This window comes from Cervus canadensis, chromosome 24, assembly GCF_019320065.1.
Source record: "Cervus canadensis isolate Bull #8, Minnesota chromosome 24, ASM1932006v1, whole genome shotgun sequence".
NCBI lineage: Eukaryota > Metazoa > Chordata > Mammalia > Artiodactyla > Cervidae > Cervus > Cervus canadensis.
The window spans coordinates 11,398,481-11,412,892 of NC_057409.1; the positions used below are offsets into that span (position 1 = coordinate 11,398,481).

Genomic DNA, 14,412 nt, shown 5'->3' on the forward strand with positions numbered 1-14,412 from the left:
TTACTATTTTATTTACTTTAAAAATTATATGTTGAACGGATAATTCATTAACTGGTTCAAATGGTATAGAGTGAAAACCCTTAACCAGTTCTGACCTCTGGTGGCCTAGAGGCAATGCAATCCGTTAGTAAATATCCTCTTAGAGCTCTTTTACACATACAAAGTAAATGATGGTGTACTATACATACAGTTCTGCACTTAATAGACTGATAATTTGAAAATCATTCCATTAGAGTACAAAAGGAGCTTTCTGCATTTCTTCATCAACACGTTATCAAACTTTATGATCTTTGTCAGTCTGTTAGCTGAGAAATGGTATCTCAGGATAGTTTAATTTGCAGTTATGTTGAGTGCGGTGAGCCTCATATATTTAAGAGATACATTTTCTCTTTCTGCTGTGTCTTTCTGTGTCTGCTTATATTTTTGCCCATTTTTCTTACAGGTTTATAGCTCACTAGCTCTTTGTCAAATGAGTTGCAAATATTTTTCCTCGGTTTGTTGGCTTTTGACTTTGCCTAGAGTGCTTTTTTGCCATGCAAAAACACCAGATGTTTATGGGATCGAATTTATCCATCCTTTATTTTACTTTGATTCTGGATTTTGTGTTGTAGTTTGAAAGGCCTTCCTCACTCTGAGCTTAAAAAAAATTAAAAAAAAATACTTCCCATGGTTTATTCTCAAAAAAAATTTTTTTTCCCCCTCATGCCACAGGGCATTTTGAGATCTTGGTTCCCTGACCAGGGAGGGATCCAACAACCTTGCCCCCTGCATTGGAAGCCTGCATTGGAAGCATTGGACCCCTAAGGAGGTCCCTATTCTATATTACTTTTAGAACTGATTTTTATGTTGTGATCTTGATCCATTTGATATTTAGGAAAGTGTGAGGATCATGGTATTCTGAAGTGCTAACCTTGGTGGTTGTATCATCTGCTCAACCTATTGTACAGACGGGAAGAGCGCCCCCTAGAGGCTAAAGGCCTGTCGCTAAAACCCTCACTCTCTAAGAGCTCCCTAAACTCCTCCTTCCAGCAAGGTGCCAAAGTTCAACCTTCGGACACCCCATTCACTCTATCTGGTTGTTTCTTTCTTGTAAATATTCAGGAATCCACTCCTCTCCACTCTCACTTACTAAGTCAGTTCAGGCCTTGTCATATAGTTCAGACACTGGGCTTTAAACATGCTGCTCCCCCAGCCTGAAAATTTGGCTGACTTATTCAGGGCTCACATGTTCCTTGCACACCTTCTCTCCAGTACCTCCCCCACCCCCGCCCCATCCCTGCCACTATGAAACCACTGTATTTTTTTCTCTCACAGCGCTTGTCGTGCTCTGTAATTACCTCACTTATTCACACTTCACTGTCTTTCTCTTCCACCAGAATGTAAGCTCTCTGGTATCAGGGGCCAGGATTTTTTGTCTCCTGCTGTATCCCTAGCACCTTCGACAGTGCCTTTCACATAACAGGTGTTCAGACTATTTACTGAATGAATAAGTGAATGAATTCTCAACTGGACTGCTTCAATAGCCTCCTGATTCTCCTTTTTTCCATGCTTCTCCATGAGACGTAAACTCAGGGAAACTGCGTGACATGTCATTTATCACTGAACAAAATCAAGGAGTCATGAGAAAAGAGGGAACTCAGCATCAAAGGAACTGGAGTTGACTGGCCCAGTGACCAGATAGGGTCAGGGGGCCTGGCTTGTGGTGCCAGCTTGCTTCCTGATGTGTGGCCTTGGGCAGCTCCCCTCCTCTCTCTCTTCTGGAAAAGTGGTCATAGTAAAACCTCAATGACACAGAGAAGCTATAAAAGTCAAATGACAGTGCATGTGGAAGTGTCTGAACACCGCAGTGTCAGGGACACAGGGCGAGCTTTCTTCCCCGTCAGGTCGTGGCAGCTCACCTGTTCCCCAGGACCTTCCTGCCTTCACCTGCGGGCAGGTGCTGTGCCGGGACTGAGCCTCTCTCCTCCCACCATTTCCTCCAGCTGTCCTGGCTGGGGCCAGCGGCCCGCCCAGGGCATGGAACCTGCGAGTGACCGCGGGGCGGAGCATGAGAGCCGCAAGGCCCCAGGACCGAGATGCCTAATGCCCACAGGTTAATGCGAGAAACTTTTCCTTCTGGGCCTCAGTCTTTCCCTGAGGACAGCACAGTTAATTGGTGTCCCAACACACCAGACAGTCATCAATGTTAAGGCCATGGATGTAGGCAGCTGCAGGGCGGATGCTACTGGAAGGGAACAGGGAGAGCCAGGCATGAAGCTTCAGGGCTTCAGGAGCGCCCAGCCTTTGGTTTAGGTCATGCCCGTTTGTCATCCTTTAGTCTCCTGGAGCCAAAGTTTCCTCCTTCCGCCATTTAAAAAGGATATTGTTTACTTGGTGGGCTAGAAGACCTGTCCCAACTCCACATGCCCTGAAAATTAAAAACAATATATTGTACTAGATTTTTTCCCCCTTGTACTTGTTAAGACATGATCCATTTTAAGTCAGATTCTCTCCTGACACTGTTTTGTCTTAGGCTCCTTTCCTCTGCTGGCCTCATTAAATGTTGGTAATCCCTATATTGGTCTTCAGAATTTAGGGAGACTTTCCTTATCTGGGAGCTTCTGATTATCTTTAGTGCCTCTAAACTGTCCCCCAACTTGCTGCCAGAGGGATTTTTCTAAAGCACAGTTCTGATCATCTGGCTCAGAAATCTTTTGTTCCCTACTGCCCACAGGGTAAAGTTCGAATTCCTTAGCTAGTAATCACAAACTGCCACTATTCAGGTTGTGATTTTGTGAAATTTTCAGCTTCAGATGGTCTGACATGATTTCAATATAAATTAAACAAGACAATATGTATCAGTTAGGAGTAGGTTCAGAGAAAGCCTAGGGGCTTAAATAGCACAGAAGCTTATTTCTCAAGTCCTGAGGTGGGCAGTCAAGGTTTCTGGGTCTCAGGGACCCAGGCTCCTTTGATTTTGTTGCTGTTCCGTTCTCAACATGGTCAAAGATCGCTATGCAAATTCCATGTTCGTTTCCTGGTGAGGGGGAAGGTGGAAGGGGAAGAAAAAGGTACAGGATGGATGCCAGCTTTATTTTAAAGAGGTTCCTAAGAAACAGACACCTCCCACCTCTGCGTGCATCACACGGGCCAGATCTTGTCAGCTGCTAGGGAGGCTGGGAAAGTGTTTATTCCAGCCTCCCATGTCCCCACCTAAAAGTCATCAGCCTTAATTCTTAGAAGTAGAATGGTATTTGGGGAAAAGGAGTAGATTTTGACATAAATGTTCTGCCTTAACTTAAACCTGTCCCTTGGTCTGTAATGCTTGTCTCCCTTCCCTGCCTGAGAAAATATCCTCTTTTAAATCCAGGGCAACTGTCAGCTCCAGGGACTTCCCTAGTAGTCCAGTGGTTAAGACTCTATGTTGCCAATGCAAGGAGTATGGGTTCGATCCCTGGCTGGGAACTAAGATCCCACATGCCACATGGTGTAGCTACTCCACCCCCCCAAATCACCTCCAGACCCCCAGAGGTGCTACTCTCAGGGGACTCTGCACACCCTCCTCCCACCCACGAGGTCTCTGTGCTGTGGTGTTATGAACCTTCCTCCCTCCTGTCTGCCCCCTCTGAGTCTCTACTAGGGGCCAGATCCTTTTCCATGGCTGCAGGCTCATCAGAGCCCCTAAGCCCAAGCTTGTGGAGTCCCCCTGACCAACCTCATCCTAACCTTCACTCCCGTAGCTTTGGGTGGCCTCCCCCTCCCTTGCAGACTTTCTGCACTTGCCCACATTGACCAGCTGCACAAATCATCTATCCCACAAACCTCAAGGACAGAAAACAGGAGAGATTTGGGTGAATTGGGGCTGATTCTGAGCCCAGGTGGACAAGGTGGCAAATCTTACCCAGAGGGCACCTGCAGACCTTTCGCAGTCCCAGGCTGAAGCTGAGTCCTTTTCTCCACAGGACACACAAGATGCTCCCAAAGACAGGAGGACGACGCTGGGGCCCATGTATGTGCTGGCGTGCAACTTAACCGGTGTATCCCGTAGCTTTCAGACCCAGTTTTCCCCATCATTCCACTGCTTTAACCCCTCCAGTACCTCCCCATGTCCTGAGGGCAAGTCCTGAGCCTTCCTGCTGTGAAGGCAGGCTCCCAACTCAGTCTTCCGACGCCCCTGCACCCACAGTGGCAGCTATACTCACCTGTTGGCAGTTCTGTGATGGGCAGGCTCTCCTGGGCCTCCAGACTCTCATATGTGCTGCTGGCTTTGCTTGGGACACCTCCTCCTGCTGGGCCTCGAGATTGGCTCTGACCATACTTCCTCTGGGCGGGGGGCTTCCTTAAACCCTCAAGCAGAGCTGCTGTGTCCCCATGGCCCTCTGAACACCTCCGTAAAGTGACCTCGTGAGTAGATAAAGCTACCTGCGGGCCAGTCCCACGCCACTCATAGGCAGCCCTGGTCTCAGGCACGCACTGGGCTCTCAGCAAGTCCTCCCCAGTGAGGCTCTAGAACTCAGGGACAGAGGGTCGGGTGATGAAGGAGACACCCTCCAGTCTCTAGTGCTTTGCTTTGGGTGAGTGGATCATGAAGCAAAACACCCAAAAGTCACGTAGCGTCAAGCTCTTCGCCGTCTGAATAAAGCAATGCCTTGCTCAGGGCCCGCTTTCAAGCTTCCCCCGAGGAAGGCCTAGGACAGGACCTTGGTTAGGTGCTCACAGCACCTCACACGGGTCTTCTTTAGCGCATGCATCACTATGACCACCACTGTGGGACCTGTGGGGTCAAGCGGGGCTTCTCCACGGCGGCACTGTGGACACTTGGGGTGATGGGCCCTGGCTGACGGAGGCTGTGCTGTGCCCTGGAGGATGCCGGCATTGCTGGACTCTACTCACAAGACTCTAGCAGCAGCCCTTCAATTATGACAATCCAGTGTCCCTTGGGGGTAAAATGACCTCAGGTGTAACCACTGATGTGTCTATCTCCCTAGCTAGAATGGAAGTGCCCTGGGCATGGTCCAGCCACTGAGAGGCCCCATTTCCTTGGTTTCTCAGCCTGGCATTCACTCCTCTTTGGAGCTGATCCTCCCCCGCTGCCCCAGACGGAGCCGCAGGCCACCGGAGAACGAGTCAAACCTTCCTTTTTAGAAGGTTCTCCTCTGGGCTGGCACAGCTGGAGGGCAGAGATCTGTCTGACTGGTTCTTGTGCCCTGCCCGTCCCACCCAGGCGTAGCTTTCAGGGCCATCGGGACATGTTGCTGGGGCACAGGCAGAGGGCGGCTTCTTCGTGCTGGGAGATGGTGAGTGCAGGGGATGGCCCTTCTCCAGAGAGGACTTCTGCTGGTTTTTGTTTTGTTTTTTTTCCTCCTATGAAGTTCAGACTTTATTCAATACCCTGAGGCTGGCCGCCCAGTTCTCTGGGTCAGAAGGGACAGTGAGGAGAGGTGCAGCCTGTGGCCGGTGGAGGCCCCACTGGGGGGTGGGGGGAGGGCCCGAACCAGTCCTGCTGCTCCATCCCCCTCCCGCTTGGCTCTGGGGTTATCACGTCACATGGTGAGAATCTGCTTTGAAGACACGAAGGGCTGCGTGGACGCTTCTAGGGCACACGGGTAGTCCTGCAGCGGGACCTCGGAGCAGGCGGGGGCCGTGAGTTGGCCTCGGCGGATGAGATCGCAGAGTGTGAGGATCAGCTCCTTGAACTGGTCTGTGGGAGGTTGGAGGGTGTGGGGAGGTGACCCGTGGGCCTCTGTGCTGGCAGGAGCTGGAGCTGGGCTCCAGGGAGGCCTCTCCCGTGGCGAGAGGCCCGGGCTTGGCCGGGGCCGTGGCGGTGGCCTGGTTCCCACCCGTGTTCAGGACAGTGAGAGCCAGGGTGGGGACAGGGTGCGGGCAGCGGCCCCGGGAGCTGACAGGCCGGCGGAGTGGTCGCTGCGAGGCTCAGACCCACAGAACCTGACTGGGTGTAGCTGGGAGTCCCGAATGGTGAGAGGGCGGGAAGCCAGAGGAGGAAGAGGGGGTGGGCGGTGCCTGGCACAGACAGATGAGCTCTGCTGGGGGCAGAGAGCCTTCCCTGAGAGCCCAAGACTCCCTCAGAACCTCTCCTGTTGAGGCCACCAGGGTCCCTTCCAGGGGCCTGCCTCTCACTTAGGGACCCAGGATGGCAAAGGAAAATGAGAAGTGAAGGCCTTGGCTGAGAAGTGCTTTTTCATAGTTCGTTCAGTATTCAAACTGAATTGTATCTCCTGCTTGAAACACTTCCATGCTTCCCATTTCCCTTTAAGATAGAGTCTGAGCTCCTTAAAGAGGATTATAAGGCCTTCCATAATCCGGTCACAACCGAGCTGTCCAGCTTCCCACCCTCTCTGAGGGCCTTTTGCACATGCTGTTTCTCTGTTTCAAACACCCCATTCACAGGACCACTCCCCTCTCCTTCACTGGGGGAATGCCATGTCATTCCTCAGGCTCAGCCTGGGAGCGATGGTGGCCACACTCTGGGGGACCCGTCCTCCAGGAGAGGAAGGAGAGCGTGTCTGGCTCGGGGTCTAGAGTCAGAGCGACTGCCGTTCACGTCCTGGCTGCACACTCTTTAGGTGGGGGTGACTTGAAGCAAGCGACTTAGCCACTCTAAACCTCAGTTTCTGCCTCTGTCAAACATTGCTAATAATAGTTTTAACAATTACGACTGTTAAAAAAAATATTGTTTTGACTGAGCCTTGAGGCCATGCGGGATCTTAGTTTTCCAACCAGAGATTGAACCCCCGTGCTGGAGAAGACTCTTGAGAGTCCCTTGGACCGCAAGGAGATCAAACCAGTCAATTCTAAAGGAAATCAACCCTGAATATTCATTGAAAGGACTGATGCTGAAGCTGAAGCTCTAATACTTCAGCCACCAGCTGGGAAGAGCCGACTCACTGGAAAAAACCTTGATGCTGGGAAAGACAGAGGACAAGAGAAGTGGGCGGCAGAGGATGAGATGGTTGGATGGCACCACCAATTCAATGGACATGAACTTGGGCAAACTCCGGGAGGTGGTGAGGGACAGGGAAGCCTGGTGTGCTGCAGTCCATGCGGTCACAAAGAGTTTGACACGACACGGCGACTGAACGACAACCCCCTGCAGAGGCGTCTTAGCCACTGGACCGCCGGGGAAGTCCCAACAATTATGACACTGAAACCAAGGCAGAGGCTAAGTACCTTGCCCGATGTCCCATGGCTGGGCTCGGCAGAACCTATAGCTAGCAATGGTGAGAGCAGGATGTGAGCCCAGGCAGGCTGGTTCCAGAGTTTGTTCTCTTTACTGGGGTGTCGTCCATGGCAGTCTCCCCCACTGTCAGCTCCTCGGGAGGGCGGCAGGAGCTGTCCTGTTCAGTGTGGTCCCCTTGCAGACAAGCCCACTTTAGCCTAAAACTATTTGCTGACTGTAGCTGTTTCTAGAGGCTGTTATCCTTTATCCTGTTTTGGGGTTGGTGGAGGGGGCTCTGATCACCTCTCCCGGGCTCAGAGCAGCCGGTCACTTCTGAGTAGGCACTGCCCTCTCGTGTGACCCTCGATAACAGGGCTATCATCCACTCACCTGGACTGTGGTCCTTCTTCCACTGGGATAACCAAAAGCCCCGAAGTTTGAGATCCTTAAAAATAAGCTGGCTCTGTGGAAATAGGAAGGACATACACTAAGGTGCTGAGGGCAAGAACTTCAGGCTGAAGGGACAGAATCACCAGGGGCGGGGCACTGCCCGAGTCTAGACGACTGTGGGGTTCAGACCCCAGCTTACCACAGAGGCGATGACAGGCTGCTTGGCCATTCCCCCATAGGTCACCATGGTTCCCCCAGGCCTGAGGAGTCCAGAGAGAACAGAGTGGTCACAGGTGGAGACAGAGCTACAACATCATCTGTCCCAACCCTGGTTCCTAAGCCTTGTTCTCAGAATCCCCGCGTGTGTGCGTGCTCAGTCATGTCTGACTCTTTGCAACCCTATAGACTATATAGCCCACCGGGCTCCTCTGTCCCTGGGATTTTCCAGGGAAGAATACTGGAGTGGGTTACCATCTCTTTCTCCAGGGGATTTTCCTGACCTAGGGATCGAACTCCCTCCTCTTGCATCTCCTGCATTGGCGGGCGGGTTCTTTACCACTAGTGCCACCTGGGAAGCCCCCAGAATCCCTGGGAAGGGTTCAAAAAAAAAAAAACCACAAAAAAACAGATTCCCATGCCTGCTCCAGACCCAGTAAATCAGGGGCAAGGATCTATATTAAAAACAATAGAAAACAAAGAAGCAAGCAGACACCCCCTGCAGATGACCTGGATGTCTAACCAGGTGGGGACCTAAGCTGCGCCCAGGCTTTGAGGAAGAGCTGCAGGGAAGAGTGCCCTGCTAAGCAAAGCTCATGACCCGAGTCCAGCCGGGCTCTGCCCCACGGCGCCTGGGTGACCCTGGGCAGTGGGCAGTAGGCCACGCTGCCTCTCCGTCTGGGCATACTCATTCAAAGGACCAGTGAGATGGAAGCAGCTCGGCAGCTAAGGGACGGTGTGGACGGTGCAGAGGACGATGGTGAGTGTCAGGACCCGCTGTCTGACACCCCTAGTGGTCAAACAGAGAGGGGCTTGTGTCATTTTAAACACGTGAAGCCAAGTCTTAAGCTAAGTCTTCATGTGCCTGACTTAACCTGTGTGCCCCTCCCTGCTCCCCCAGCTCTTGCAGGAGTTTGCTGATGCAGGATGAGCTGAGGTTCACTCTGGGCCAACACAAGGGAGGCTCGGCGAACTCCAGAAGGGCAGAAGCTGCTGAGAGGGGCAGGGAACTCTCTGTCCCTCAGGCTGGGGGCCAGTTTGGTCTTCAGTTCCTTCATCTGCCACCCGGCTCTGGAGAGTGTCTCCTGTGGCGGGGAGCGGGGTGAGCCCTCCCTCTGTGGGCCAGCACTACACTTGGTTTAATCAGAGTGGCTGCCGCTTACAACCTGGGTGGGACAGGAGTTCCAGGGAGAATGGATACATGTACATGCATGAACGTATGGCTGAGTCCGCTTTTTACCTGAAACTATCACAACATTGTTTGTTAATCAGCAAAGCCCAGTACAAAATATACTTGGTTTTTTTTTTTTTTTTTTAAATCAGAATGGCTACTGTTTACTGGGTGTTTACTATGTGCCAGGCACAGGTCTGAGCATTTCACATGTGCTGGCCAATGAGTTCTCACGGTGACCCCAAGGGAGGACTCTGATGATGCCTCTTCCACAGCCGAGAAAGCAGGGGCCCACCTCTCATTTGTAGAGTGCTCTGTGCGGACCTCAGAGCCCCTTAGACTCATCTTCTGAGGTAGAAAAGGTTTATATCCCCCCATTTGACTGATGAAGAGGCTGAGGCCCGGATCATTTTTCATGTATTGCCTAGATCACATAGATCCCCAGCTAGTGAGCAGCAGCGTTTCTGACTCCAAAGCCTACACTTGTGACCACTGAGCAAGACTCTGTCCTACGACGGGCCACGCAGGGATGGTGGTTGGCCTCAGAGGCTGCCTGGGTGCTGAAGGGCTGTGCTCGGGCTCACGGCAACACGGGCAAGCTGACTACCCTCCCCGGGCCTTGTCTGGATGGGGATGGGAGCGGTACCCCGTGCTCAGGTAGTTGTGGGAGGGGTACATCGCACACTCTGCACAGTCTGGTGCGTGGTACGTGCTCTGTGGTTGTTACCACAGCTCTCTGATCTCATGACCCATCTTCCCATCCAGCCTGTACATTCTAGAGGGTTCCCTCGATGGCTCAGCCATCTCGGTACCCCTGGCTAAAGTGAGTGCTAGCAAACAGGAGTTAACAAACACTGGTGCTCTAGTTGGGAGGTGTCCCTTACGGCGCCCTTCCATTCCAGAAGTTTATACGAAAGGAAAAAAGGATGAAAGGACGTACACTGTCAACAGTACTTAGCCTCCTCTGTGGCGGGGTGGTAGGTCAGTTTTGTGCCTAATTTTTCCTTTGTGCTTTTGCATACTTTCAAGATGTTTTGTAATAGCATGATATTACCTTTAAAATTAGAATCTATTTTTAAAAGCTAATATGCTAGGACTTTTTCAGATGCCCCTAGGTTATGAATCCTTAACTGCTCCCCTTTCACAGAGGGCCAGGCAGTTATTACTGGGGTCCCCGGGAAGACAAAGCCAGACGTGTCTCTGGGCCATCTGTAAAGAAGGCTGAGAAGGGGCGGGTCCAGATAACTAGGATGGGACAAGGGTCCCACCTTCCTGCCCAGGGCTGTGCTGACCTGGCCTTGGCTTGCACTGGCCACTGGCACTTGGTCACTCGGTGGTCCTCCTGGCTATAGCCCGGGAGGGCGCCGGCACACTGGGGCTGAGGGGCCGGGGACTTACGCCAAATGCCGCAGCAGCTCCGTGGCGCTCTTCCCGCCCACACAGTTGAGAGCAAGCCGCGGCTGGGGCACGTCCTGGGAAACCAGAGAATCTGTGGTGAGCGAGCTACCCCTCTGTGGGGGTGGAGTGTGTGTGTGTGGAGGGGGTGGTAGGGGAGGGTGGCTTGAAGCTTGCTGCAAACCGCACTTCCCTGGCCCAAGGGCCCAAGGGAGTGAAAAAGTAGGACCGTCAGGCCTTCACACGCAGTCTGGGGAGGGTCTGTTCTTTACCAGCTTAATCCTGTGATCTGTTTTAGGCATACTCAGTCACCTCTTTGCAGACTCTTTGCAGGCTGTCCATGGGATTCTCCAGGCAAGAATACTGGAGTGGGTTGCCATGCCCTCCTCCAGGAGATCTTCCCGACCCAGGGATCAAACCCGCGTCTCTTATGTCTCCTGCCTTGGCAGGCTGGTTCTTTACCACTAGCACCACCTGGGAAGCCCAAGGATCAGCAGTGTTGTTGCTGAGTTGCTCAGTCATGTCAGACTCTTTGCGACTGCATGGACTATAGTCCGCTAGGCTCCTCTGTCCATGGGAGGATTCTGTTCAAAACTCACCTCTGGGAGAGAACAGACAGAGGGCATCTGTGCTGTGTCCTGACAGACTTCATTTCCCCCTCTCCTCAGCACTTACTGGTTGGTTTATATCAGACGTGCTGACCTACTACTTCAGAAATGTTCTCAGGTGAGTGTGCGTCCGGCCCCGCCAGGGGTCAGTGACAAGAGGCTAGGATGTGGTTTGATCACTGGGAGGTGTGCTGGGCGGGCTGAGGGGCTTTTGAGTCTAGAGAGGCTGAGGCCAGCCCCGACCCCACCACCTCTGACTGTGTGGTCATGGTAAACTCCTCACTACATCTGACTGTGTGGTCTCAGTAAAGTCCTTTGTCTTTTCTGAGTCTTCATTTTCTCATCTATAAAACAGATGGCACCTACTTTGTAGCGCTTTTGTGGGGATTTTCAGGTAAAAAAAACATAAGGCAGGTGCCTCATAAATGTGACTTCTTTCCTTTCTCTTCCCTCCTCTGCCACAGCTCCTCTCCCAGCTCTGAGATTCACGTCGGCTGTGTGGGCTGATGGAGCCCATCAGAAACCTTCACAACAACAACCCTGTCTGTCTCTGCGCTGCCCCCTCACAGCCCCTGGGCACTTACTGCGTGCTGTCCCCTGGCTGAGGGAATGGGCTTTACCCAGCCACGAGGAGATGGAGGGGGGATTTTGGAGACGAACAGTGGGCTCGTGCCCAGCCTTCTGAACTCAAGTGACTGCCTTTCTTCAGCGAGATGGGCCTGGTCCCTTTTCACCGGTACCTTAAAGAAGCTTCTCATCTCAGGCTTTCTTAGCTCCTCTTCTGTGACAACATGGTCAGCACCCAGATTCTTCAGTCTGTCGGTCAGCTTCTGGAGGTCAGGTCTGGAAACCAAACACAATCCAGGGTCCTCGGTCACATCTGCCCACTCTCTCCACCAGAGGCTCCCAGGACCCCTCTGCCACAGGTGTGAGAACCCCAGTTTCTCTTTGTGGGAAGCTGGGCCCGGCCACCCACACCCCGTGTGCTAGGTTCAGCACACTCCAGCATCTGTGGCCTCAGTTTTCTCACTGGTGTGAGAGAGCGCTGGGTGGTTTCTACTGCTCCTACTGGCTCCAAGGATGCTAGAAACCATATGGCCCGGGGAGGAGTTGGTTCACTTCCTGATTTCTTCTATCGAAACGACAAACTCCGCTTCCTTTCCCCCTGTCTTTTCAAGAGGCTCTTCAGAGTGTTGTGCAAGCATACCCTGGCCCACGAGTGGCTCTGTGCCTCTTTACCAAGGCAAACAGAGCAATTCTTGTTAGCACAACCGAGGGGATGGGGAACTGGAGCGAGTATCAGTTCTCCTAATGGGGCTGGACTTGCCTGATGGACCCAGCCACGTATGTGAACAGTGAGGCTTAAGGAGGCTGGATGATACGATGGAGAAAGAGTCGGGAAACTTAAGTTTGTTGTTGATTTGCTGTGTCTTCCTGAGCAAGTGGCTTCCTCTCTCTGATGACAAACCTGCCCTGTCTCCTTTACATCTGTATTTAGTGCACTTCAAGGCATCACACAAATGCAAGGGAAACAGGGGTCTTGGGTTAGTCAGTTCACAGAAAGAAATACAGCTTAAAACATTCCCAAGTGTGAACTGTGGTTTTGAAAACATGGGCTTATCAGAAGTCAAGCATCTTAAAAACTCAGGTTGGGAGTGAGGGCCTTCTCTACCTCCTTCCTGCCCTCCCTTTACATTTCAGTCACTTATCCTATAGCCCCGGGGCTTCCCTTATAGCTCAGTTGGGAAAGAATCTGCCTGCAGTGCAGGAGACGCGGGTTCGATTTCTGGGTTGGGAAAATCCCCTGGAGAAGGAAATGGCAACCCACTCCAGTATTCTTGCCTGGAGAATCTCATGGACAGAGGAGCCTGGCGGGCTACAGTCCATGGGGTCGCAAGAGTCGGACACGACTAAGTGACTAAACCATCCTATAGCCACAGACCTCTGGACTTCAGGGCGGGAGGCTGACAGCCCTTAGCGAGCAGCAGCTGCAGGAAAGGAGGGCTGCTTATGCAAGGGCGCCACCTGGTGGACACTCGGGCACCTGCGGGTGTCAGGCTGGAAAGGCCCAAGCGGTGGGCTGGGGTCAGGCCTTCCCACGCACCTGTCCCGGAGCACGTTGATGGTCCTCAGGCCCAGGGCGGCCGCGATCTGGATGACCGCTTGCCCCACTCCACTGTTGGATGCATTCTGGATGACGGAATCCCCTGTGGAGCCGGGAAGAGACTCAAGTCGAGATCTGTAACAGGTCAAGGGCTTTCAGCTTAGGATCCTATTAGAGGGTCAGAGGTGGAGTCCTCAGACTCTGAAGGGACCCAGGACCTGGCTGCTGAGCTATCTCAGTCCTGGGAGAGTGGTCTCTTCTCCTAGTGCGCCCCAAGCCTCTACAGCACCCATGATGCCTGCCAGGATTCGGCAACTCAGAGTTCACGCTGGATGTGAACTTAGCCCCTGCTGTGTCAATGATTTTGCATCCTTCATCATCCTCCTAGCTCTTGGATCAAGTCTCTGCTTAGGTTCTTTCCTTGGTTTGTAATGTCTCCTCTCTCCCTTCATTTTGAAAGCCTATACGTCCTTAGAAGCACAGCTCCAGTGTGGCTTCCTATGTGAAGCCTTCCTAGATTCTCCTCCTGTGCCCTCCCACAGCACTCTGAGGCCAACTCTGTTAAGACTCATGGTCAGCCTCGACTTACAGCTTGTAGCTTAGTCCCTTTCTATCAACAGCCTGTGGCTTCTTGAGGGAAGATGCGCTATTGCCTTGAAATGGGATTAGAGCTGCAATGGAGACACTGGCAGCTCCTGAATCAGGGTCTGTGATCAAAACCCAGGCCTAACTTTGCACTTGAGCTGAGTGGGGAGGTGTGGGTTGTGCTGGGAAAGCATGGGCTCTGGAATGAGACATGCCAGGGTCTGAGTCCCAGCTTCTCTACCGACTGGAACTGGAACTGAATGGGGTGGGGCAAGCCCTGACCTCTTTGAACCTCAGTTTCTTCCCCATAAAAAGAGGAGTCCCAGGAGCACCCATTGGGTGCTCTTCATTAGGGTCCAGGGCCATCATGTCTGGGAAGGGGCTCTAGTCCCCTGAGATGCTAGCTAGGTTTAGAGAGGCAGCAGGGACCACATGCTAGAGACAGAGGACTTTCTGGAAGAAGGCGGCTCATCATTCTTGGCTAGGGTCAGCCTACAGACTGTCACCCATCCAGGGGGTAATGAAACCAACCTAGTGGGTTTGGAACTTTTTTCTTCTTAATGGTTAAATTTGAGGAAAATAGAATAAAAAATAGTGGAGTGTATCACACATGGTGAGGGTAAATACTGTTCCATGAAACTGGTTTCCATTACATATATATTCATATATATCTATGTGCCAGAGGATAGTGTACAGTGTTACTTGTTACCATGGGTCAAGATCACGTGTTTCACACTAGCCCCGGGGGTGGGAAAGTGGAGACGTGGCATGGGCACTTGAGGTGGGT

General features: G+C 52.3%; 1 protein-coding gene across 1 annotated transcript in view; it reads right to left on the reverse strand.

Annotated features, from left to right (window-relative positions):
• Window positions 1-5,331: 5,331 nt before the first annotated feature.
• The window catches only part of MECR (mitochondrial trans-2-enoyl-CoA reductase), a 37,190-nt gene continuing 28,109 nt past the window's right edge, over window positions 5,332-14,412 (reverse strand). The window contains exons 5-10 of the mRNA XM_043444704.1: window positions 13,041-13,143; window positions 11,677-11,779; window positions 10,332-10,405; window positions 7,746-7,806; window positions 7,547-7,619; window positions 5,332-5,680 (exon numbers count right to left, since the gene is read on the reverse strand). Coding sequence (XP_043300639.1) covers window positions 5,523-5,680; window positions 7,547-7,619; window positions 7,746-7,806; window positions 10,332-10,405; window positions 11,677-11,779; window positions 13,041-13,143 — 572 coding nt within the window. The 3' untranslated portion in view covers window positions 5,332-5,522. The remainder of the gene's footprint in view (window positions 5,681-7,546; window positions 7,620-7,745; window positions 7,807-10,331; window positions 10,406-11,676; window positions 11,780-13,040; window positions 13,144-14,412) is intronic.